Raw genomic sequence first — 24,785 nt, 5'->3', positions numbered from 1 at the left:
AGATACATAAGCAGCTGAAAAGCTACCTTCCCCATTCACCAGAGATGGGTGTACTGAGTTGCTTGGGGGATGTGGAACATTGAGACTGTGTCTGAATAATTCCTTCACCGCTGACACAGAGACTGCTTTGTCCCCTTTCGCAACCAGGCTTTGGTTAGACATTCTTTGCTTGCAGAAATGCACAGCACTGTAAACTAATGCTTAGCTTAGGCATGAGAGAGAGAGAGAGAAAAGAATTGGACATATTCATGACGGATGGGTCTAGTCTGGCCAGGCTATCCATGGCTCTTAGCTAAATGGAACCTCCCAATACAGAGGCAGTATATATCTCTGAATGTTAGATGGTAGGGACAGACAGCAGAGGAAAGCCATCATCACCATGGCCTGCTTATGAAAGTCCAGGGGCAACTTGCCTGATTACTGTTAGAGACAAGAATGCTGGGCTGCTAGTTGGTGTGATACAGCAAGGCAAGCCTTACAATCCATTAACTGTCTAAATCTGGATGACCAAAGGAGGGAAGGATGGAACTCAGAGTACCTGCAGATAACAGCCTTTAACTTTCTGCAGGAATGTATGCAATGGGTAGCATCCAAATCTTTGATGCAGTGGCTTGCTGTGGACAGAGGCTCCTTCTGCAAGTGGAAGGAAAGTCTCACTCTTGCAAGAGAACTCCTCCACAAGAGGAAGGGGTCTTTGATGAACTCGGCTCTCGACAAGCAGAAGGCACTTCTATTGACAATGTTGGTATGCCAAACGTTTCAATGTCACCCAAAGATTTTTATCATCACGCAGACACAGCATTATCAAATGGGACTTTCCCATTTGTAGAGGATGGAACTTATCTGCCCAATCAGTACCCTGGAACAACATCCTCTTAATATCAACGTTTGAGCTGCTTTATTAAACTAGGAGCTTCATCGGAGGTAGGGGAAAGCCCCTGGATAATTGGGGGTTCTTACCTCACCTCTCTTTGGCTTTGAATAAATGAGCCCAGAAACAAGAGCACGGCCTCAGTCTTGGTATGTAGAAAATGGGTAATATTCAGAATGCACTGGAAGCTTACTATGAATTGAAAGTGACCTGAGTTTAGGGAGCAAGTATATACACGGCTGCATCTCCCCAGAGATTTTCCTGAAATGTGTGAGAATTGCTGATTCAGGGTAAGCATGCTGAGTCAACAATACGACACAACTTCAGTCATCTCTGACTGGATAAAGACGCTCGTTGGCTATTTTTAGCCTCTTGATCCACAGGGAGGAGCTGCAGGTATAAACCTAACATTGGGACCCTTCCCACTTTTGACGCTGAAGGCATGAGGAGGAGGAGGAGGGCCACACATGTCTCCATGCGGGGGGCCCAGCTCTGCACAAGGAACGCAGCCTGCCACAATGCCTCTTTTGAATCCTGCAGGGCTGCCGGTGTCTTTTCCGTTGGTCAGAATGACTCCACCTCTCCCTGGCCCACAGCTGTGACCAGCACTGCATACAACAGCACCCTGACTCCTTTGCACAGCTATGGAAAGAAAAGGCGGGGTGGGGGGGGGGAGAGACCATATAATGATATCGTGAAAGAAGTTCCATCAAAAAAGATTTAAATTAGCAATGGCATGTTTTTGAGTGCAACTCTCTGAGGTACTTACAGATATTCACAGCACATTCTCCATCACCCATCCTGGTGGGAAAGAAGCAGAGGGATTAAAAGAGAGAATTAGGTGCATCCGCTTTTGACGATCACACCCTCCGGAGATGATCTATTTGCGTTTTATTTTGCTTTAATTCTGGCTGCTGTCCTTTATTGTGCTGCTGCTGTTCGGCTGGTTGTCCCCCGCCCCCCCCCCGCCTTTTGATGGTTTTATTATTTTCATACTGACTGCTAGCTGCCCCGAGGATCCCATATGAGAAAATAACTGGTGGGGTATGCATGCATCGAACATGTACATCATCATATTTGTATTCTCAACAATTCATATGTTGCTGGACTACAGCACCCATCACCTCTTTGGCCACTGTGGCTAGAGATGAGGAGAGTTGTAGTCCCCAGAAACAGCTGGGGACTCAACTTTGAGAACCCCTGCCCTAATACATAAAGCAGGGATCAATGTGTACATGCATGCCTCTGTCAGCTGGAATGACTCATCTGGGTGTCTGGCCCTTTAAATAAGCAACGTGTTCCAGCCCAGACAGCAGATCACTGTGAGCATCGAACATCAGCCGCAGCCACATGTTATGAAGGAGAAAGTCACCACCCAAGTGGTGAGAACTGGTATTGACTGCTCTTGGGAGAAGACTTAAGTAAAACAAACAGGCTTCTTGATGTTGCCAGTGCCAGCTGCTACCCCATGGGCACACACACACACACTTATAAGAAATAGTGACTATGTGACACTGATGTGGTTTAGAAAAAACAAAATCTTCATCTTGTGATTATTTGTACTGTGCCACAAAAGGAATGTGTGCACTGTTTCTGGCTTAGGGCTACTTCCCATGTGCATTTCCCAGCTTGCACTGCTCCCCAAAAGGATCTCTTGCTTTCACCTGCACTCTTCTCCTTCCAGCAGTTTCCTGTAGGTGGCGATCTCAATATCCAGGGCCAACTTGAGGCTCATCAGCTCCTGATATTCCCGCAGCTGGCAGGCCATATCCTGCTTGGCCTTGTGCAGGGCATCCTCCAGGTCAGCCAGTTTGCATTTGGCATCCTTCAGAGCGATCTCCCCACGCTCTTCAGCGGAAGCCACCTCCTCTTCCAGTTTGCAGCGCTATACAGGCAGGGATGCAGAGGGAAGGCAAGAGACAAAGGCACAACCACAAGGCAGAAATCTGATCCTGACGCTTCTTTTGTATTCGGTTCAGGATCTGTTCTCATGACCAGCAAATGTGCAGCGGCCATGGGAAAAGTGTTTGGCCTGCCTGAGCATGATAGGCCCCACCAGTCAAGCCCATTAAGGGTATCCCATGCCATGCACAAGATTTCGCTGACTACCTGCATTGGGAATTGCTGGAAATATGCACTCAATGGTTTCAACACTAGGGTGCGGGGGTCACCACGTGCAGATTAGGGATGTGCATGAACGGAAGTTCATAGACTGGTTTGGCGCTGTGGGGAGGGGGGCGCGGCAAGCAGGATCTTTTAAAAAGAGGAGAGCAGGTCCTTACCTGCTCAACACCGCCACATGCAACTTCCTACTGCTGCAGCACTCATCCTAAGAATGCACGCGCAGCGCTGGCACACACATGGCATTTGTGCATGCGCAGTTACCATTTGCGTGCTCAGAATGGTGTCGCTGGCCACGCAAATGGTGCCTGCGCATGTGTGAACATGTGAATGCCGGCACCACACGGATTCATGGGATGAGGCAGCGGAGAGCCGGCAAGGACTGCTCTCCTCTTTTAAAAACCGAACCGGTTCAGTGCCATGAACCGAACCAGTTCAGTGCCATGGGGAGGGAAGCAGTGAGCGGGAACTCACCCTCCCCGTGGCGCTGAACCAGTTCGGTGCCGAACCTCAGTTTGTGCACATCCCTAGTGCAGATGTTTTTGTGGCCACCATACATTTAGGTCTGGTTTATACATAGAATCAAGTGCTAATGTTCTTCCTAGACTTGACAATCTTGTACACAGTTCAACAGTACACACACAACAGCACACATACAGTACATGCAATACACACATAAGAAGTGGACGTGTGCCCTCTTCTTATTTATTTGTGTATTATTTTTTAATATTTGTATTCTGCTTTTTGATTAATCCCACCCGCCCACACCCCTGCAAGTGGTTATCTACAATGGTCACCATTAGGGACCAGGTAACTGTTAAGTATTAACTGAATGTTCGGGACCACACTACTACCCAGTGGTGATTGTTTATCATAGGGCCAGCATCTTCTGCTGGCCAATGCAGTTGAAGTAGGATTTGAATAAACACACTCCCTCCCTTATTAAGATGGTAATGTGTGCATCATCCATCTATCTGGTTTTTGTTGTTCTTGTTTTTAAAAACATTTATATACCGCCTTCTGTCCAAAGGCCTCCACGGTGATCATAAAAACGTAAAAGCATAAAAGGTGTCAGATGCTACCCTTCTGGCTTCTTTAACAGCTGCCACTTGAAGGTTCTATGCTGACCAAGGGGAGAAAGAGTACACCCCCACTCCACCCAGAAGTGTGCTTCCCAGCAAATAAGACCAGATAGCAGCAGCGCTTCTATCCCAAGGGGGTGGGGCCTCATCCTGAAAGATGGGCAGTCTGCAGCTCCTGACTCTTCCCAGTGGCAAAGGTGGCTGATGAAGACTCTGGGGAGGTGGATGATGATGGAAAACATCCACTTCTCAGGCCTCACACGTTACAACCAGATGTACAACACAAGACAGAACACAAGAACTTCCCAGTTGAGATTACTGCCATTATCAAACCCATCAACAAAGGTGGCGTTATTGATGCCTCCAAGCCTATCCTCACCTGGGTTTTTATATTAGTGATTTCTGCCTGCAGTCTGTGAACCACTCGGGTCAGTTCACTAAGTTCGTCCTTGACATCACGTAGATTGTCGCAGTGTTTGGCAGCTGTTGTCCTCAGCTCCTGATACTACAATGAGGGAAATGAAATAATCTGATCAATCTGTCAGATCACTGATTAATGAGATCAATATGATCAAACAATCAGATCACTGATTAAACAAACAATGCCCCAATAGGGCAGGTCTCCAAAATTTCCAGAGGAAGGGTTTTCCTAGCTCTGCTACCTGAGATATGTTTAAGCTAGATATGTCAGGAATTGAACCTGGGACCTTCTACATGGAACATAAGAACATAAGAATGACTCTACTGGATCAGGCCCATCTAGTCCAGTATCCTGTTTCCCACAGTGACCCCACCAGATGCCTCAAAGAAACCTAAGCCCCTTTTAAAGCCATCCAAGCTAGTGGCCATCACCACATCCTGTGGCAGAAAATTCCATAGATTAATTATCTGCTGTGTGGAAAAGTACTTCCTTTTTTTTGGTCCTAAATTTTCCGGCCTTCAGTTTCATAGTTCTAGTGTTGTGAGAGAGGGAGAAAAATGTCTCTCTTTCCACTCTCCCTACTCCATGCATAATTTTATACACCTCTATCGTGTCTCCCTATAGTCACCCCTTTTCCAAACTAAAAAGCCCCAGATGTTGTATTGTAGGCTTGCCTCATAAGGAAGGTGCTCCAGACCCCTGATCATCTTGGTTGCCCTCTTCTGCACCTTCTCCAGTTTTACAGTGTCCTCCTTAAGACGGGCATGCACTCTGCCACTGCAGTATGGACCCTCCCCACCACTGCGTAAGTGTCCCTGTACGTGATCAGGGGAAGGGAAGACATCTGAGACAAGGACACTGTTTCTGATGGCCACTCCATTACACACATAACAGGTCCTTTCTGCCTTACAAGTGCAAGTATTTTTCAAAGTACAGTATGGATCTATTTACTTATTTATTTAAAATAGTTATATCTCACTGCTCCAGCGAATACTACTCGGGGCGGCTCAAACCTGGGATCTAAGCTGGGTTTATTTCATCAGAACTTGGTGCCCTATTATTTGAGCCAAAGATCAGTGGGAAAGCAGCAGATGTTGTGTGTGCAGAAAGGCAGGAGATGCTAAAGAGATGCCAAAGTACCTGGCTCTGGCACCAAGTCTCAGCCTCAGCTCGGCTCCGAGAGGCAATGTCTTCATACCGACGCCGGAACTCTTCAACGATGCACGCCACATCTAGGCCTCGACTATTGTTCATTTTCACGGTCACGCAGGTGTCTGAGATGCATGACTGCAATTCACATATTTCCTGCAAATAACATGGAATGCATTTACCCATTATTATATTTTTGTAATACTACAAAGCTCAGTTGGATGGTAACTTCTGTACTTGAGATAAGATATATATATTTTAAAGATACTTCTACCCAGATCCTAAAGACACTGGGCTGGTTTGGATGATACTTCATCCAAGTATTGTCCAAAGAAGTGCTACAAACACTAGCTTAAACCAGTATTTGTAGCATTTATAGAAGGACGGTTCATATGAACTGCCCCACTATGTGATTACAGAAAGGTCCTCCAGTACACCAGGAGGGAGAAAGGTTTTCATTTAATTGGAAGTAAGTTCCACTTCCACTTTTCTGCTTGTATAACCACCTGTGAGGCATACAAATGAAACTGCTTGACTAAGTAGCATAACTGGACCAGCAAAAAAATTTTTTTTAAAAAGGTTACCTCATCAAAGGTGGTTCTGTAAAAGCAAATGTCTTGCATCAAGGTCTCCACCTTGGCTTCTTTCTCTGATTTGTTCATAAAGACACAGTCCACTTTCTGAAGGGAAATAAAATGTACAGCATGGAAGCAAAATTTCAACCAAGGCAACATGTAGTGAACTCCTAAAATTCCCAATGGTCAAATCTGAATTAAAAAGTTTCCAAAATTCACACCTGATATGGTGGACTTTGGGCAAAAATTTGACCTTGAGTGTCACAATATTGCTTATCCACTGGAATTGTATTGACACACACACACAAATGTGACTGGCTTACATACCATGCAGCAAAATTCATTTATTCTCTGGATAATCACAAAGAAAGCAAGTGCATGCAGAGTATAGGATACTTGGGCCACCCTTGCAGTCAAAATATTTTTTATTTATTTATTTATTTTTGCATTTATATACCGCCTTTCATTAAAAAGATAACCCCAAGGCGGTTTACAATATGAATAATAGCTGACATAATGCACAACGTCATGTATGTGGTGGATGTAATACTCAAGCAGTACGCAAGGACACAGCTGCACAAGTGCAAAAATTGCACAAATCGGGTTGCACAACAGTGCAGAGGTGATATATAATGTCCATACTGTCATGCAACTCCATTTGTGCTAATTTGCATTAGCTCAACAGCACTCTTATGTAACTGCATGAATGTTACTTCCCACCATGTGCATAATGCTGTGCCATATCTCAGCCCATAATTATAATAATAACATTATCTATATAGCTGCCCCATAACAATTGTTCTCTGGGTGGTTCATAAAAACATATTGGTATGATACATGCTTCAGCTTTGTGTCTCTCCACATCTGACTGCAACGTAGGATGAGCCTCGCCATGTGAAGCCTCCTAGTAACAGGGAGGTATTCTATGCCAGCCGCAAGTATGAGAATGTTGGAAAGGTCTGCTGCTGGCAGGGGAGCTATTCACATGATTAGAAGCTTCCCATCTGGCAAGTCGGGCTGGTGGCTACAGTTACACTCATCTAGACATTCAGGAGCCCTATTCAGACGCCACCTAAAGCGGGGCTGGAAGTCCCACCCCATCCCCGCCACTCACTCCCATCTCCATGGTGCTCGTGGATCACAGGAACATAGGAAGCTGCCATATACTGAGTCAGACCATTGGTCTAGCTCAGTATATTCTACACAGACTGTCAGCGGCTTCTCCAAGGTTGCAGGCAGGAATCTCTCTCAGCCCTATCTTGGAGATGCCAGGGAAGGAACTTGGAACCTAGATGCTCTTCCCAGAGTTGCTCCATCCCCTAAGGAGAATATCTTACAGCGCTCGCACTTCTAGTTCTCCCTTTTGTATGCAACCAGGGCGGATCCTGCTTCGCTTAAGGGGACAAGTCATGCTTGCTACCACAAGACCAGCTCTCTTCCCATAATATGATGTGCTGAGATTTTTCTGAAGAGGTAAATGCTGTATCCATGATGATGGGCATTTCTGTGATCGGTGCCTCCCTGCCCAACACAATGGGTGGAAATCAATGTTCTCTCTAACAAGGATTGCCAGATGTTGTTGACTAAAGAAAAAGTAAAGTGTGCCGTCAAGCCGATGTTGACTCCTGGCGCCCACAGAGCCTTGTGGTTTTCTTTGGTAGAATACAGGAGGGGTTGACCATTGCCTTCTCCCGCGCAGTAAGAGATGATGCCTTTCAGCATCTTCCTATATAAAACGCCTGCTAACTTGGCAAAACCCCTGCTAACTTGGCAAAGAAGCACCTTTTAACATGGTGTTTCGCTTTACTGAGCAGGGGGAGATTAACTGGCCCTATCCACCCCCAGCACAGTACCTCCAGTGACTGTTGATGGTGTCTATCTTACATTTCATTTTAGATTGTGAGCCCTTTGGGGACAGGGATCCATCTTATTTATTTATTATTTGTCTGTGTAGCCATTTTTGGAAGGGCAGTATAGAAAATAAATAAATAAACAAACAAACAAATAAAATTGCTGCTGCCCAATATAGGTGTTTAGTGGGGATTCAAACCAGCAACCTTCTCCTTGTTAGTCAAGCATTTCCCCACTGTGCCACTGGAGGTGACACTCAGCTCCCATAATCCCCAAACAAAAACCATTGCAGTTAGAGATTCTGGGAGTTGTAGTCAACAACAGCTGGGAATCTCTGTTAGAGGGAAAACTGGTGGAACTGGCCGTCCAGCACTCCACAGGCCAGGTTTATCACCACCACCTCTGCCAGCCCACTCAATATCGTTGGTAGTTCTAGCCTCTCTGGCTTCAGTGGCCAAGTCTGCCACTGCCCAGGTGGCTGCCCCATTCAAATCTATTGGTAGATGTTTACATTTTCTTTTTAAGGCAGTGGAAAGAGTATCTTAATTTTCAGGCTGGAAATATGGTCAGCCCGACCCTGATTTAATATGGAATTGATTCAGAAACCAACCCCCCCCCCAATAAATAAAAGGGCATTGTACATTTGGACATCAATCTAGTTGATTATAGTTATGCAGCGTGTTTCTGAAAGTTAAGTCCCATTGAGTTCAGTGTAAGTGTCCAAGTACGCATGCATGACTGAGGCTTTAGATTATTATTCTACTGATGAAACCCGTCGAGGTTTTGCAGACTTAATTTAAAATCTTATGACACCTTCATATGAGAAGTTTTTCTTTACAAAAACAAGGTATTAATACTTTTGCAATAGCTCATACATGCACCACTTTTGACTTTCACTGTAATACTTCTAATGAGCATCAATACATCTATCATGGTATCAAACAAAGGTGTGCCACTTGCCTTTTTAAGTGCCACATACTCATTTTCAGCACAGGCTCTTCTGCTGCATTCTTCTTCAAACCTGGGGAGATTGAGGAGGCAGACATTAGGCCTGTTCACACGACCATTTGGGAGTGGGTTGGAGGGTTAGAGAACTCCTATCCCAGTAGCAGTGGATGATCAGAACCTCTGTTTGGGTCAGCAAACCCAGGAAACACACGAGTAAGGCAGACAAGGCATCCATTGCTAAAATCCGGAGCTGCAAGCGTGCAATGTCCGCCAAGGGCAGAGCAGGCCTTCCCAGCATACCTTGTGCCGCCAGCAGACTGGAAAGTCTCATTACATCAGCAGCTGCCTCCTGATAAAGGACCACCAAGAAACCCAGCCCTGCTGAAGCAACTGCAGCTACATGGTCATAGAGTGTGCTTTGTAGAGTGGCACATCTTTGATGGCAGCCCCTAGCCACAGCTCTCTCTTGTTTCCATCCAGACCTGCTGGATTCTGGTGGCTGGATAGAAAAGGTAAGTGGATCCACACAACCAGAAAAGCAAGGTAGAAGAGCTCTCCTCTCCTCCCCTCCCCTCTTGGTTGAGCGCAGGGTAAAAAAGCTGGGCTATCCTGTTTTGAGCAACCTGGATTGGAGGGATTTTTGTGAGTACACACAACCATGCAAACCAGAATAGAATGCCTCCTACTCTGATTTTGATTATTGTGTGAACAGGCCTATTATGCAATAGTTATCAGGATGTGCAGAAACCTGCTGGGAAATGTTACAGCCACTTATTTGGCTTCACCTGAAAAAACTCATATGTTTCCACTAGGGAGGAATCCTGTCATTCAAATTTCATTGAAAATGCTGGTACCAACTCTGTTAATAGTTAATCATGACAGTGAGAAGGCAAGGCTTAGTGTGGCCACCATCACAAATCTCTTAGTACATTACATATTGAGGAAGCAAGACAATTAAATTACAGCAATTTGTGTCATGTTGTGGTCCTGTGCTTCAAAGTATTTAAGATAATATTTAATCCAGCCCTGCAGGTCACCTCTTCTTGCTGCCTTCCATAGTTTCTCGCCAGTTGTTCATTTCTGCCCGCAGCTGATTCCTCTCCCATTCCAGGCACTCCAGTTCCTTCCTCAGCCTGCTGATGTATTCATTAAAGAGGTGCTCCATGTTGCTTTTCTGGCGCTTCTTTTCTTTCAAGAAGTCCCACTTGGTCTTCATCATCATGTTGTGCTGCTCTAGGTACCGAACCTAAGTGGAGAATGGTAACAGTGATTGCTTAAGCCCTTTGAAAAAGAAGTGTATTATTCATAGGTTCCAGTAAACGAAGTCATAAACCAAATGAAAAAGAAAACACTGGCTGGTATACAGCACAATATTAAGTAACGCTGTTGTGTTTAGGGGTGTGCAAGCCAGCTCAGATCAAGCCAGGCTCGAGTGCAAGCCAGCTTGGCTCAAAGGGTTCGGATTGAACCGGGCCCGGTTTGAACAGAGCCAGCTCGAAACTACTTGTAATGGGGAATCTGGTGAGGTTTCCCCTTTACCAGTAAAGGGAGGGGGGCAGGGGGGCTTCTATAAAAGTAGAGTGGGTAGGAGGGGAGTAAAAAGAAAAGGAGAGTAGAAAGCCAATGGTGCCTGCGCATGCGTGGAGGCCATTTTAGTGACCCCCACACCTGTGCAGAGGCCCGAACCAGCCTGGGCTACTCAGGTGGAGGCTGGCGGGGGTGGGGGGAGCCACCCCCACCCCCACCCCTGCAACCACCACAACCACTAGCAGCGGGCACTTCTAAGATTCTTTTTCACTCCCCTCCCTCCCGCTCTACTTTTACTTTTCTAAGTCCTTGTGCCCCCCACCCCGCCCTTTACTGGTAAAGGGGAACCCTTACTGGATTCCCCTTTACCAGCAGGCCTGCGAGCCTTTCGAACCGGCTCTGTTCAAACTCCAATCAGGTCTGGTTCAAGTGTGCATGGAACTGGCCCGGGGCCGGTCTGGCTCGAGTCCGGTTTGGGAATAGGGAAGCCACATTATATGCTCATTCTATGTGTCTCTGCAAAGGACCTTAAGACCAGAGCATTGTTCTTTGCAGTGGTGGCCGGTACTATGGGCAGGTCAGGGTGGTGGTAGAGGAGCCTCAGGTGAGGCTCATTCGCCCTCCTCTTGCTCTGTTCTCCCTTGCTGCACCTGGCTGCAGCATTAATCATTTGCATGCAGGCTCTTCATTGGCACATATGAATGATCAGCCTGTGCTCAAAGGGTTAATGCTGTGGCCAGGCACAGTGAAGGGAAGCAAGTCAGCTGACAGGGTGAAAAAGGATGAGAATAAGCCTCACTTGAGACTCTTTTACCACCCTCCCCCCTCCCCCCCCAGATCTGCCCATCTTGGCCACCACTGGGTAGAGGGCCACTTCTAGCAATGCCTTTCTTCCATGTCGTTGCTTTGGGTGTATTACCCCAGGGGAACACACATGGAAAAGGATTACAAAGGCATGGAAAACCTCCATGGATTTTGTGGGAAAGTCTGTGAGCACTAATAATTGGACTGCACCCAGCATTTAAGTAGTTCTTTTGCCTACAGCTTCTCAGTATCCATTACAACCGCCACCATGTCAGGTAGGTCACTATTCCTGCAGAAGGGGAGAGGTGTGTCCAGAGTCAGTGCATTCGTGGCTCAGCTGAGATTTGGACTGAGGTCATTTTAACTCACAACTCATTTAGCTGCTATACAACACCAGCTCTGGCCCAGAGGTCACTACCATCTTCCTTACGTGTGAAGGAACCCTGGAACAGACTCTCAGGATTTCTCATCTGGAAGCTGACTTTGCTGAACAATCCCATTGCGGATTGTTCCACAATGGGAATAATCCCAAAGGCCACTGGTGGAGGGGGGAAAAATTACACAGAACAACCCCAAAGAGGTGGGGATAGATAAAGGGAAGAAATAATTAATTTAGGGGTAGCAACTAAAAGTGGCAAGGAAGCAGGCTGCTGCTCACCCTGAAAGTGTTTGAGATGTTTTGGTTGTTCCAGTTGAACACTTTAAAAGTCCCCCCCACCAGCCCCACAAATACACTGGCACCACCTCCCCCTTCTCTAAAGCAAAATAACCTTGCTGTGGGGAATGGGAAGATATCAGAGTTCCTATAGACATGCAAAACATCTTTTTCCTGACAAGCAGAGGCGTAACTATAGGGGGGCAGGGGGGGCACGTGCCCCAGGCGCCATCTTTTTTGGTCACATGGGGGGCGCCGCCATGACAAAAAAATTGTTTTTAATTGTTTTTAAATTTTTTGTTAATACAAATGTTTCCTGCTCAGTGCAGCAGCGCTGCAGCAGTCAAGGGAGCGCGTCGGCGCCCCCTCCCCCATGAGCAGTCCCTTCCATGCTGCCCGCGTGCCCCCCCCCATTGCTTTGCTGGCGCCTGGCGGCCAGTCAGTGGCCTGGCTTGGCGGCGGCGGCGGCGGGCGCTTGTGAGGAAAAACCTAAGTATAATGTAGTATGTTGGGGGTCCGGGGGGGGGGCGCCATTTCAATGCTTGCCCCAGGTGCCGTTTTCCCTAGTTATGCCTCTGCTGACAAGGGAGGGATCCTGGGTCTTGACTACATGTCCCAGAACCCCCACAGGGCCATCTCCTAAGCAGGAAATGGCACACCAAGTATCATTCTCTGCCAGGGTCAGGAACCCTCACAAAGAAAAGTGAAACTAGCCCTGATACTTTTGGTGTGTGTGCAATGTGGTAATTTAGCAAATAATTTTATGCTCCAACTGCCAACTATTTTTCTCCTTTATCCCCCCCCCCCACCCCAGTTCTCTTAGCCTTGGTGTTTGGTGATATATTAGATAATGAGGTTGTTCACATGACCTCAACTGAGCACTCCCTAGGGTTGGGGGGAAGGCAGGCGCTTGCCTTCCTTCCTCCGCAGATGTGTGGTGGCCATATTTGCCTCCACTGCACCACACGCCAACATGAGCAGCAGCTGCTGGAATTGGGAAGATGAATTCCTCCCGCATCCCAATGTGCCCTGCACCAGGAGCACAGTGGCTGTTCTCGGTGTGGCCTCTCCTTCTTCCTGGCTCGCTGTCCAAAATGGTGGCAGGCTGGTGGAGGAGGTCATCTACCCAGTGTCAACTGCACAGATGATCTCCTGACAAGGTAAGCTCATTCTATCTCGCTAAATTCCAGGTACAAAAGGTGGGCTCCACAGGTCTGGAGCAGCCCGGAGTGGAAGGCTCCCAGCGCTCCAGACGACACGAGCTGCCTCGGGTAACCCAGAGGCAGCTTGTGTTGTGTGAATGCCCTCATTGGAATTCAGATTAAGGATGGAGCAAGAATTCAAAGCAGGGGTGCTTGCAGGCTTGAATATCTCTTTGTAGATGGTCACAGAAGTGGATTAGAAGCTTCAGAGTCAGTATTGGTACATAATCTCCTCTCTGTGGCATCCCACCAATATGGGAAGCCTAGAGTTCTTTAAAAAAGACCCCTCAAAAAACTAAGTACAATTTTTGAATCTAGTTATGTGAATGTTGTTTTGTGTTCCCCTCGGGAAGAAATTTCAAAAGCCTTTACAAGGTCATTCAGTGTCATGTGGAGGAGAGTGTAGTGCACTGGAGACCAACAGTGTTTTCGTAATATTCTGTTTAACCCTCATCCTGAGTTATGATATTTTACACATGAATAGGAATTCTTACTCCCAAATAGTCCCATTGATTACATTGGATGCCTCCCCCCAACTTTTCCACACCACAGAACCTACAATAACGGCATATTTTGCTTCAAGGGAGTGCAGCTGTGACTCCAAGCATGGTGCCCTGTGTGACTGCACAATCCACTGAAAATGTGAGTTGCTACCTAAAAAAAATTGAGCACTTCAAGCCCAACACTAATGAGGATCCAAACCTCAACATTTCAGCTGAAACGACACACTGTAACTGACTCAAAGGCAATCATCACAGGTCTGGGAGCTAGTCAAGCGTTCTCCAGGCTAGCCTCCCACAATCATCACATATTGAGGCGAGTCTCACAACCAGTGAGACTTAATGAGGTCTGCGGGGAGAGCGGGCTTAGCCGGTGGGGGCTGTGGGGATCAGGGGTTGGCTGCAGTGGGAGCCATGGGGGCTGTGGAGATCAGGGGCTGCACGGCCCCCGGAAGTTCCAGGATGCTCTGCACGAGTGCGCAGGGCATGCTGGAGAGACCCCTGAGACTGGGAGGCTGCTTGCAGCCTCCTGGCCAGGGGTCTCTTCATGTGTTGCGGCGTCGCGGCAATACACGATCAAAAAAATGGGGTTAGCGGAGCACTCACTCCGCTAACCACGTTTAAGGGGAGGGATATTTGAGCGGGTTACCTGCTTTGGGGAAACTGGGCTTGCCTGCGAGCCTGGTGGTTCTCACGATCCATGGAAAGCGGGCTAAGCTCCCTTAGCCCGCTTCCCACTGATCGTGAGTGAGAATACCTTCATTTTGTTGGTTTCTTGTCAGTTGTCCTTGGGCACACACTTCTTTGGTACACACTATACCAACATCTTCTGTCTATCCAAGACAGACAAAGATGACAGCAGTTCCTTTTGTGAATATGGTTGCATTTCTGGAGGCATGTTCGGCTTGTTGTGTCACATCGTGCCTACATAGGGCAACTCCTTGCTCAGGAGAGCCTCTGCCAGCTCTACACTGGGGGAAAAGTTATCCCCCGCCACAGTCCTCTGAGGGCAGATTCAGATGGAACACAGCCCTGCACATGCAATAACATCAGGGCAGTGACAAGAACGCACCGGCCCTGATGTCACATGGGTGGATGTGCCAATGCACTCAAGGCACATCCTTTAATTGTGTGAGGGGATGCTCATCTGAATCGGCCCTCTACACATGCTCCAACAGGATTTGGGAGTGCATGTAGAGAGGTGATGTCACCTGAAGCGGCCCCAGGTGTTGTTCCATGCCCGTACACATTGCTGCCCAACATGCAGGCCTACTTGTCTTTGTTGCAGTTCCCCAGCTTGCTTCCCAGGGTAAACATCTGTCAGTGGGCAGAATGTTTCTGCATCCCATCATTGCTTCCCCATTTCTGGGTGAGTTGGACAGAGGGTGTGGAGCGACAGTGTCTCATTGTTTCACATGCTGCCCCTGTGTGTTCACACTAGGGATGCATCTGAAACACAATTCGGTGTCCAAATTGTGGGCACATCCCTTCAAACCGAGGGCATACATAGCCTCTTTAACAGGGAGGGGAGCAGATACCTTCCGTAATGGAGGTGCTCTTCTCAGCTATGACCACCCACCAGCAGGGTGTTTCCCAGCTGCCCCTGAGCGATGCCGGCACGCACATGGACTCCATGCGTGCATTTCGAGCAGATCCCTAGTTCACGCATGATGACAGCATTGGGCCAGTGATGAACTGGTTGTGATTAGGGTATCCCCCCAGGAGGAGTGAGAAAGACCAGGGACATACTGTAGAGGGTTGATCTAATGATGCCAGACTTATTGAAGATGACACGTTGTTGTGGTTGCTGCTGTTGTGATCCTTTTGGCTTTGTTCTGCTGGCTAAAATCCCTGCTTCGGCAAGGTCAGATGCTTTCTAAGGATTTCCTCATTCCAAACACTAGAAGGCTGTTCTCACAACCAGCAAAAAACAGGACTTGATGGATGAAGGTGGGGTTAGCACTCCCGCGTGAACCATCAGCAAGCCCTCTAGCTATGCTCTTTCAAAACAGGGTCACCCAGTTCCCATCCCCACCTCTAAAATGAGATTTAGCAGACAAAGTTGCTTACGTGCCCTCTCCTAGTGCCTGTGTGGAGCTACGCGGGGCTACTTGAGTCCCATCATCGGCCCTTTCCTCTGCTTTGCCATAGAATCTGGATACCGTAGTGGACTAGGGGCTGCCTGGCAAAGCAAGCAAAATGCTCGGCAGACATCTGCCCAGCAACAGATGACATCACCAGCACTGAGCACTTGCTCAAGCATTCTTAAAGTGGCAGGCACCCTGAAAATGGGCTCAAGAGCCAAGACGAACCTAGGAAGCAGCCTTCTACTGTGGTTCCCTTCCCCGAAATCAAGCCCTTAGTGGCAATTGTCTGTCCTGCAGGCTCCCTGTTGAGGCCTGACCATGTGCTCGTGTGCTTGCTGTGAGGTGTGTGAGAAGGTTACAGCAGGGCTCTTGGGGTTACCCTGTTTGCTGCTTGTGAGAATAGCCTCTCTAGGTCTGACATTGTGGGAAGGGCTGGTGTGCATCTGCCCTGACTCTGGAGCACAGAACTATGCAGTGCCTCAGACTATTTTTCAGACACTACCATCTTTCAAGGTCAATTGAGCTTCCAAGGGGAAATAAAACTGAAGTTTCCAAAGAGAAGCAGGGTGTTCTCTCCTACCCCAAACGACAACATGGGAATAGGATAGAAACTACCCCACCACAGGGAGCCCATTCATTTTAGAGTGGTTTTCTACCCTGTGTCATATATTATTATTATTATTATTATTATTAGCATAAATATAATAACTGGCGAGGGGCCATAGTTTATTTTATTTATTTATTTATTTATTGTTAAATTTATACACTGCCTTTCATTAAAACAATCCCAAGGCTGTTTACAGCAAAATTTAAAAACAAGATTGTTTAAAAGACACAATTAAAATATTAAGCTAAAAATATAAAACAACTCTGATTAAAAATTTAAAACACATGCATAAAAGCAATACAGAGTACAAAGTAGTTGTGGCTATATTGTGTACCAGAGACCAGGTAGGAGTATGACAGCAAAGGCATAGCTGGGAGTGCAGTGGTTTGCTTCTTTTTGTGCCTTTATGCAGCCAGGGATAGAAATCTACCCCACAATCTGGATGAGGGTTAATAATTACAAGAGAACAGCAAGTCCACCCAGCACCAACCCCATTTGCCTCCAAAAAGTGGGCAGTGCTATGAGCCTCACCCACACCACCAAGTCACTAGCCCCACCATGCCTTTTTTTGGCTCTACCCAGCTCCAGTTCCACCTGTGTACTCCACCCCAATCCTGTCCTCCTATTGGCCACAGTAGCTAAATAGTACCTCCATGTTCCCCCAGGTGATATATACTTCTAAAGACCAGATGCTGGGGGACAAAACACAGAGTAATGCTGTTGCCTTTCTGCCTTGTCCCTTAAGCTTCTCAGAGGCACCTCGCTTGGAGCCAGGATGCGGACCTAGATGTAACTTGCCCAAGACCAAGCACTGAGTACAAGACAGATGTGAGGTCTGGACCCCAGTCACCTCATATCGGGTGCTGCAACATAGAGAGGGCCAACTAGTCAGCCTGAAGAATGAATCACTTGCCCAAGAGGCAATAAGTTCCCACAAGGCACAGATGGAGTCTAACCCACGCAACAACCCAAAACATTCAAACGTCCAAACATTAGCTGACATCCTGACTAAAAACTAGCCTTCCTCGAAGAAGGCCCATTGAAATTAAAAGGACAAGTTAGGCATTCATTTCAGTGGGACTTCCTTGAGTAAATTTAGTCAGGATGGTAGTAGAGATGTGTGAGTCGGCTTGCATATAGCCAGGCTCAATGCTGAGTTACCTTTAGTTTCCCACTGGTGGAGATGGTGGCAGTGCAATGGGGGGGGGGGGTGGTCTTCTCCAACCTGGAGGATTCGTGTTGAGCTGGCCAAATGGTTGGCACACACACACCCCTAGATGTTAGCCAGTAAGTGCCAAAAGCCCAACCTCAAACCATGAATTTCTCCCTCAGGTGTCCCCAATAATAATACCCCCCCACCCAGTTTCTTTTCCCTCTCCTGTCTAAATTTATTTGAGGAAGGCCCTAACTGTATTTGAGGAATTAAAATTCATTTTTAATTGAGGAATTAAAAAGACAGTTAGGCATACCTATCTTGTCCTTTAAATTTTAGTAGGGCTTCCTTGAGTAAGTCAGACTATTAGTATTAGATTATCAGCCAGTAATTGCCAAAAACAAACAAACAAACCCCAACCTCATAATAAAACATGCAACTCCCTTCTAGGTCTCCACAATAATTCCTCCTTGAGTTACTTCCCCCTCTCCTGAGAATCATGCATCACTGCCCCCAATTTCCCAGCCTCAAAGATTAAAAAAATCCCAGAACTCATGATGGTTCTGCCTCCTTCAGATCCCAGCTCAGCCAGCTCTCCCCCTTCAGCCTTCATTGATTTGTTCTCCCAGCTCTTCCTCTAGTTCAAAGGTGGGAGAACAGAAGCACACAGTGTAGAGTGGACATCTGCATTCCCATCAGCAGCCATCCACCAGTGCAGAGATGAGCCTGCCTGCCTCCACCATCCCTCCTCCACTGGGCTGCACAGCAGCAGAGGCACCAATGCAGTGGTGAATGAGTCTCTGTATGGGCAGGCTGGGAGGGGCTTCTGGGAACCATTCTGGTACACTCGCACGAATGTATTGGTATTGGTGTCAGCTCTGACTCAGAACCTCACTTTTTTTTTAACAAGTAAAAACGTCTCCTACATATCCATGATAATGTATAATGTGTTTATTTACTGATGTCAGTTATGCTTAAGGATGGCGGCGGCGGCGGCGGCGGGATTAGGTGTTACCTAAGTGTACCACACAGTGCATCTTAAATAGGGATGGTGCCATAGCTCAGTGTTGGAGTGCCTGCTTTGTATGCATAAGGTCCCAGGTTCAATCCCTGGCATTCCAGTGAGGGCTGGGAAAGGTCCTTCTCTAAAACCCTGGCAAACTTCTGCCAGTCAGAGTAGACAGTACTGAGCAAGAAAGAATGATGGTCTGACTCAGAAGGCAGCATGCTATGTACCTATGGATAAGGGGGTTCTAATGTGTATGGGCAATGCCTGTTTCCATACTACATTGTGTCACACTCTCATAAGAACATAGGAAACTGCCATATACTGAGTCAGACCATTGGTCTATCTAGCTCAGTATTGTCTTCACAGACTCTCTCCAAATCCAATCAGCTCTGAGCAGATCAAAATCATTGTCTGACTAATTATCATATTTCCTGATCTAATTTTCTGTCTTTTGCAGATGCTGTTGGATTTAGGGGATTTGAGGAGATAACATTATTGAATATAGGCTTCAAAAGAGAGAAAGTTGGAGGGGCTCATGCAGTTCTGTGTCCCAACTCACCTTGTCAATGAAACAGGCAAACTTGCTGTTCAGGCATTGGAGTTCATTCTTCTCCTGGCACTTCACTGCTTGGGCTGATGAGTTGATTTCTAGATTCAGAGGTTGCAGTAGAGCTTCATTGCAAGTGACAGGTGTGATGAAAGGAGTGCCGGTTCCACTAGCCCCCGCTGGCCTAAACCCAAAGGAGCCACTATAACTATATCCAGTGCCAGAGTGGCCGTATCCTGCACCAATTCCCTGATGGCCATATCCGTATCTAGCAAGATGGTAGCCACTACTTGCGGTTCTAGATCCATTGGAGCTGAGGCCACACAGACTTCTGCTGCTAAAGTAACCAGCTCCCTTGAAACCAGAACTGTGTCCAATGGAAGAGCAGGGAGAACTGGTGTGTTCTTTGCTCCCGGTTGGTGGAAGGACAGCTGAGGAGGAAGTAAAGTTGTTGGGTCCATTTCCAGGGCTTGATGGAGAAGACATTGCTCCTTTGAAAAGTGTGTTTGAAAAGGAGGAGATGGATGTGGCAGGGAAGAAGGGAAGTTTGCCCATGCAAACCTTCTGATTCACTCTGTAAAGACCTTGGCCTTTATATCGCTTTGGAGAGCTGGGCTTGGCATCTCATAATGGGGAGATCAGAAAATTTCTAGCATTTATGAGCTTGGAGTGCTTTCCTTCATAAAAAAGGCAAATTGTGGCTCATTGAGCCTATAAAAGGTGCCAAGGATGCTACCCGTCATGGTCCTGAATGCCCAGTCTACAAAGCTGTACTTTTTGGTCTTCCTAGCTTTTGATGTTTAAGATGATAATGGACACATTGTAAAGGCTGGGAATCCATATAAAACTGAACACTAGGAAAAAATGTTTCTGCTTATAATCTAGTAGGTTCCTTTCTCTATAAATTTGCAGGCTTGAGCTGCCTCTGTGCAGGATTAAGTCAGAAGGATCCCAAGAACCTCTTACATATCTATCTACCGTCTCTGAAGGCTTGTAGGAACAACAACTGGAGCTTTCCCAGGCAGCACGCTTTACTGCGGGTTTTCTGCGAGGCTTTACAGCCAGTTCAAAGTTGCCCAAAAAACCCAATGCAAAAAGTGGATTTTTTAACCCTGGATAAAAATTGGGCTTCACTCTAACATGTGATGAAAAACCTGAATTGTGTGTGAAGTGCTCCCTGATAGCTCGCAGGGACTTCGGGTAAATTTGGCCGCTATGTGAACACACACTTCCATTCTGGAGGAGAAGCGAACTAAAAACCAGGTGTGAAAAACTTCTTGGTTTTGAAGATAGCAATGCTTTTATTCCACTTCAGATTCCTTAGTGGTCTCATAGAATGACCAGATGCAAAAGAGAACAGGATTCTTGCACCTTTATTATTTATTACATTTGTCTTCTACCATGAAAGTGATCCCAGGTGATCTCCCATCTAAGTATTGACCAGTCCCAGGCCTGCTTAGCTTTGGTCAAATTGCTGCAGCATGTACCTTTAGACCAAGCCCTAGTTGATAGTGACCAGAGTGAAGTGCTGTCTCCAGCTGACACATGAGGTAAGGCTGGGTATAGGCACTCCTGGACACGTCTGCTGCCTAAACACCCAGCAAAGTCAAATACCCTCCAAAATGCAGGCCTATATGTTCTATAAACCACATTCAGTGTTACCCTTCAAGTACATCAAAGATATAAATAACAGGATTTCCTGATTATTCTGCCAAATTAATGAAAAGTCTCAAGGCTCCCAAGGACAGCAGATTTTAATTGACAGTTTCATTCTAATGACTATATTTATTTAGGTGTTGTCAAATACATTTTTTAAAAAACCCAGTAAACATAAATGCAAGTTATATATATTTATATAAGAGAGTCAGTGTGGTGTAGTGGTTAGAGTGCTGGACTAGGACCGGGGATCTCTCTCAGCCTAGCCTACTTCACAGGGTTGTTGTGAAAGAGAAACTGAAGTATGTAGTCCACCACTCTGGGATCCTTGGAGGAAGAGCAGGATATAAGTGTAATAATAATAATATATTTATGCAGTCTGTGTAGTCTGGACTGAAGTAATTCCAATTCTCTGCCATCAAAGCCAAATGTTGTGATTGGGGGCAGGGGGAGTAAATTAAAAATATTTGCATATTCTTATTGTTTTGGATAGCCTACTTTACTTTTGCTGCAGGTATGTAGAATGATAGGAACATAAGAACTTGGGAAACTGGCTTATATTGAGTCAGACCATTGGTCCATCTAGCTCAGTATTGTCTACACTGACTGGCAGTGGCTCTCCAAGGTTACAGGCAAGAGTCTCTCCCAGCCAGGGGTGTAGCTAGGGGAGAGATGGCCCATGTTTGCCCCTCTCCCTGGCGGCCACTCAGAATGAGGGAGGTAATGAAAAAAATAGGGAGGGGTGGACCTGGGGGGCCATCAGGTGCTGGGAGTCCCGGATTCTTTGAACCCATCTGCTCAGTGGCATAGCTACACCCCTGCTCCCAGCCCTACCTCGAGACGACAGGGAGTGGCATCTGGGACCTGCAAGCATTCAGTTGCTCTTCCACTGAGATCTGGCCCCACCCCTTAAGGCAAATATCTTACAGTGCTCAGATGTGGTCTCCCATCCAAATGCAAACCAAGGCAGACCTTGCTTAGCAAAGTGGACAATTCATGCACACTACCACAAGACCAATCTCTTGACCCTGAGTGATATCCCCCAGCCTGGCCACTTGTTTAGAAACCTATTTCTTATCTGTAATATAATCTGCATAATGTACTTATAGAGGCTATTCACATGAGCAGCCAAACCCTACCTGGGTTTGGCTGCCTGTGCAAAGCAAGTTTTTAACCTGAGCTTTAAGCAAGTGCACCCTTTACCCAGAGGCGTATCTAGGGAAAATAGCGCCTAGGGCAAGCACTGACATTGCGCCCCCTGTCCAAACATCTGACACCCATCTTTCAGATGACTTTACCATAATATCAGCTAAAAAATACAAGTCAAGTTCGTTAGTCTTTTAATATTTCAAAAACTATTTAGCAGTGGACTTAGCCAGACTAAAAAATGCTGGAAAACTACAAATTTCAGTATGCTGGGGCTCATGAAATACCCAAATACTATGTGGAGGTGTACTTGGAAAACTAAACAGAAGTGCCTGTCTAATTCTCTACTATGCATTGTAGCATCACTATTACATAAGTTTTAAAAATAAATGGAGAATTTGACTTTTCCCAGATAGTCTGAAAATAATTAACAGATATGCAGAGTAAACTGTGTCACTGCTTGGAATATAGTCTAGTATTTCAGAAAGACAGTTAAAATGAGAGAAAGAGAGCAAGAAACTCCCAGTGGGCCTTAATACTAAGGATTTCACACTGATTCAAAAACAAACTCACCATTAATAGTCATATTATTAAGACATCACATTTAACTCACTTATCACAAGAAGCAAAATAAAAGCAAATGAATACAATTCTAGCTCATAAGCTTCAGCTCAGTATTCACAAGCCCTGATTCTCTGTACTTAGTGCCAAACTAAATATGTGTACATTGACTTATATAATATATATATTTTAAAAAATTACCTGTAGCCCCTTTGGGGGGGCTTCCTAAAGGCCATGTGTGGGGGGTCTGCAAAGATTCCCCCTCCCCCCGCTGGCCTCTAGGGCCTCGCAGGGACCATTTGAGTATGTGCGGTGGCCGTTTTTTAAAATAATTTTTTTTAAAAAAATGGCCGCTAAAAACAAAATGGCTGCCGCGCATGCTCAAATGGCCTCTGCAAGGCCTGGCATGGCCTAGGGCCTCACAGAGGCCATTTGAGCATGCACGGTGGCCATTTTGTTTTGGGCAGCCTTTTTTTTTTAATTTTTAAGAATGGCGCCCCCCTTCAAGTGGAGCCCAGGGCATGTGCCCTGCCTGCCCCACCCTAGATACACCCCTGCCTTTACTCGAAGTAGGGGGTTGTGTGTGTGCTCGGGCTGCATACAGCCCGACCACACACAGGCGCCTAGAGCACCCAGCTCACGGGGGAATCCCCCAGTGCACTGCACTGCTCATGCAGTGCGTTTTGGGATTCCTGAAGAGCAGGACTCTCCAGTGATTCTCACTGCTTAGAGCAGCATGGATCGTGTAGGCGCGCAGTGGTGCACCAAAGAACTGTTGTGGTTTGTTAATTTTACCCCTAGTAGGTAAACAGCAGAGCACTAAGGAAGTGCAGAGTAGGTAGCAGAGGATGGTTTAGTTGTTGCAGCTATTTAGAGAAAACACCTGGAGATTCCTGTAGAACTAAATACTAAGTATTTATTGGTTAAGTATACTTGGATAGGAAAGATCTAATCTAAAGGACTGCATAATGAATAGGTAAGGAGGGAGAGAGATGTTTCCATCTACTCTCTACGAGGAAGGAAGGATTGTGACTCAGCACAGGAAGTGCTGAAGAGTCAGTTCAGGGATCATAGAGTAGGGACAGATAGGGAGACCCTTACTCACGGAGGCTATTCCCACGATCAGCCGAAATCGGGCTAGGGGAGCCTAGTCCGATTTCGGCTGATCGTGGGAGCCACCGGGCTTGCAGGAGAACCCGGTTGCCTCTCGGTGGTTAACCTGTCAAGCAACCCCTCCCCTTAAACCGGGTTTGAGGAGCGAGTGCTCCTCAAACCCAGTTTTAAAAATCATGAGTAGTCGTGGTGTGGCTCTGCAGCTACTCATGAGTAGACCCCCGGAGAGGAGGCGAAAAGGTCTCTCCAGTATGCCTAGCGCGCTCGCGCAGAGCATACTGGATCTTCCGGGGGCCATTGCTTCTTCCATAAGGACTGGAAACTTGGAGGAAGCTTAAAATATACACAAAAGAGGGCCCAGAATCGTCTGATGGCATATGGTGCAGCTATGTTACTGAAGTTGAGCAGGCTCGGGCCCTAGTCCATGAGATGGAAAACCATCGACTAACCTTTTATTTGTACTGCTCTGAGCTCTTTAGAGGAAGGATGGGGCCAGGGCTGGATTGAATCCCCTCTCCCATTTTTGCCTATGTTTCTACAGGTATTATGTGTGAAATGTGGTAGGGGATTCAACATTTTCATGGGGGCCTCACAAATGTGTGCCAAATTTCACGAGGGTGGTGACGAGGAGCTTATGCAAAGCAGTTGTGGGGACATGGCAGTGTATTTATCTTCCTTAAAGTAATGCCTGCCACCTTTGCAGGAAGGGGCAAATCCTGGCGGGGGCCATTTTACATCCTGGGAAATGACACTGAGTCGTTGCCTGGTGCATTCTGGGAAGTAAAATGGTACTGGCCAGTTGCCAAAAGAGGCTCTTATATTTCTTAGGAGATCAGAGTCTTGGTGGGTAGGGGTTGGAGGTAAATTCTTTGCTGGCTTGGTTTTTAATCTAGGCCAGAGAAAAATGTGGTGATTGTAATATTTGCCTTATACCTGAGGTGAATATTACATGAGCTATTTGAAACTCATACTACTGAGCCCCAAAGCACAAGCTTGAAATCTTGAATGTTATCTAGACTGTCTTATAAATTCTTGATTCTTAATAATATGTTGCCTGTGTCCGTGCTGTGTGGGTATCACTTGACACAGAATTTGTCTGAGGCTAGGCTCACCTGATTGAATTATCTGTGGTTCTGTATGCAGTTTTGGTTCTGGTCTTGTGTTTGTGACACATTTGTTCCCTGGGTTATGTTAGATTGC

The 24,785-nt window shown here is 46.6% G+C and overlaps 1 protein-coding gene across 1 annotated transcript; it reads right to left on the bottom strand.

Moving 5' to 3' along the window:
- Positions 1–1,235: 1,235 nt before the first annotated feature.
- On the bottom strand, positions 1,236–19,595 carry LOC128345179 (keratin, type II cuticular Hb5-like). The gene is made up of 9 exons (XM_053296741.1): positions 19,122–19,595; positions 10,056–10,264; positions 9,031–9,091; positions 6,229–6,324; positions 5,636–5,800; positions 4,454–4,579; positions 2,536–2,756; positions 1,641–1,672; positions 1,236–1,513 (listed from the first exon to the last, which is right to left on the bottom strand). The coding sequence occupies exons 1-9, from the start codon at positions 19,593–19,595 to the stop codon at positions 1,236–1,238; spliced, it is 1,662 nt and encodes a 553-aa protein (XP_053152716.1).
- Between the last annotated feature and the right edge of the window lie 5,190 nt (positions 19,596–24,785).

The sequence above is a fragment of the Hemicordylus capensis genome, chromosome 2 (genome assembly GCF_027244095.1).
Source record: "Hemicordylus capensis ecotype Gifberg chromosome 2, rHemCap1.1.pri, whole genome shotgun sequence".
In the NCBI taxonomy this organism is placed as follows: domain Eukaryota; kingdom Metazoa; phylum Chordata; class Lepidosauria; order Squamata; family Cordylidae; genus Hemicordylus; species Hemicordylus capensis.
Note: the sequence above shows the minus strand (reverse complement) of the source record. Positions and strands in the feature narration are given on the sequence as shown.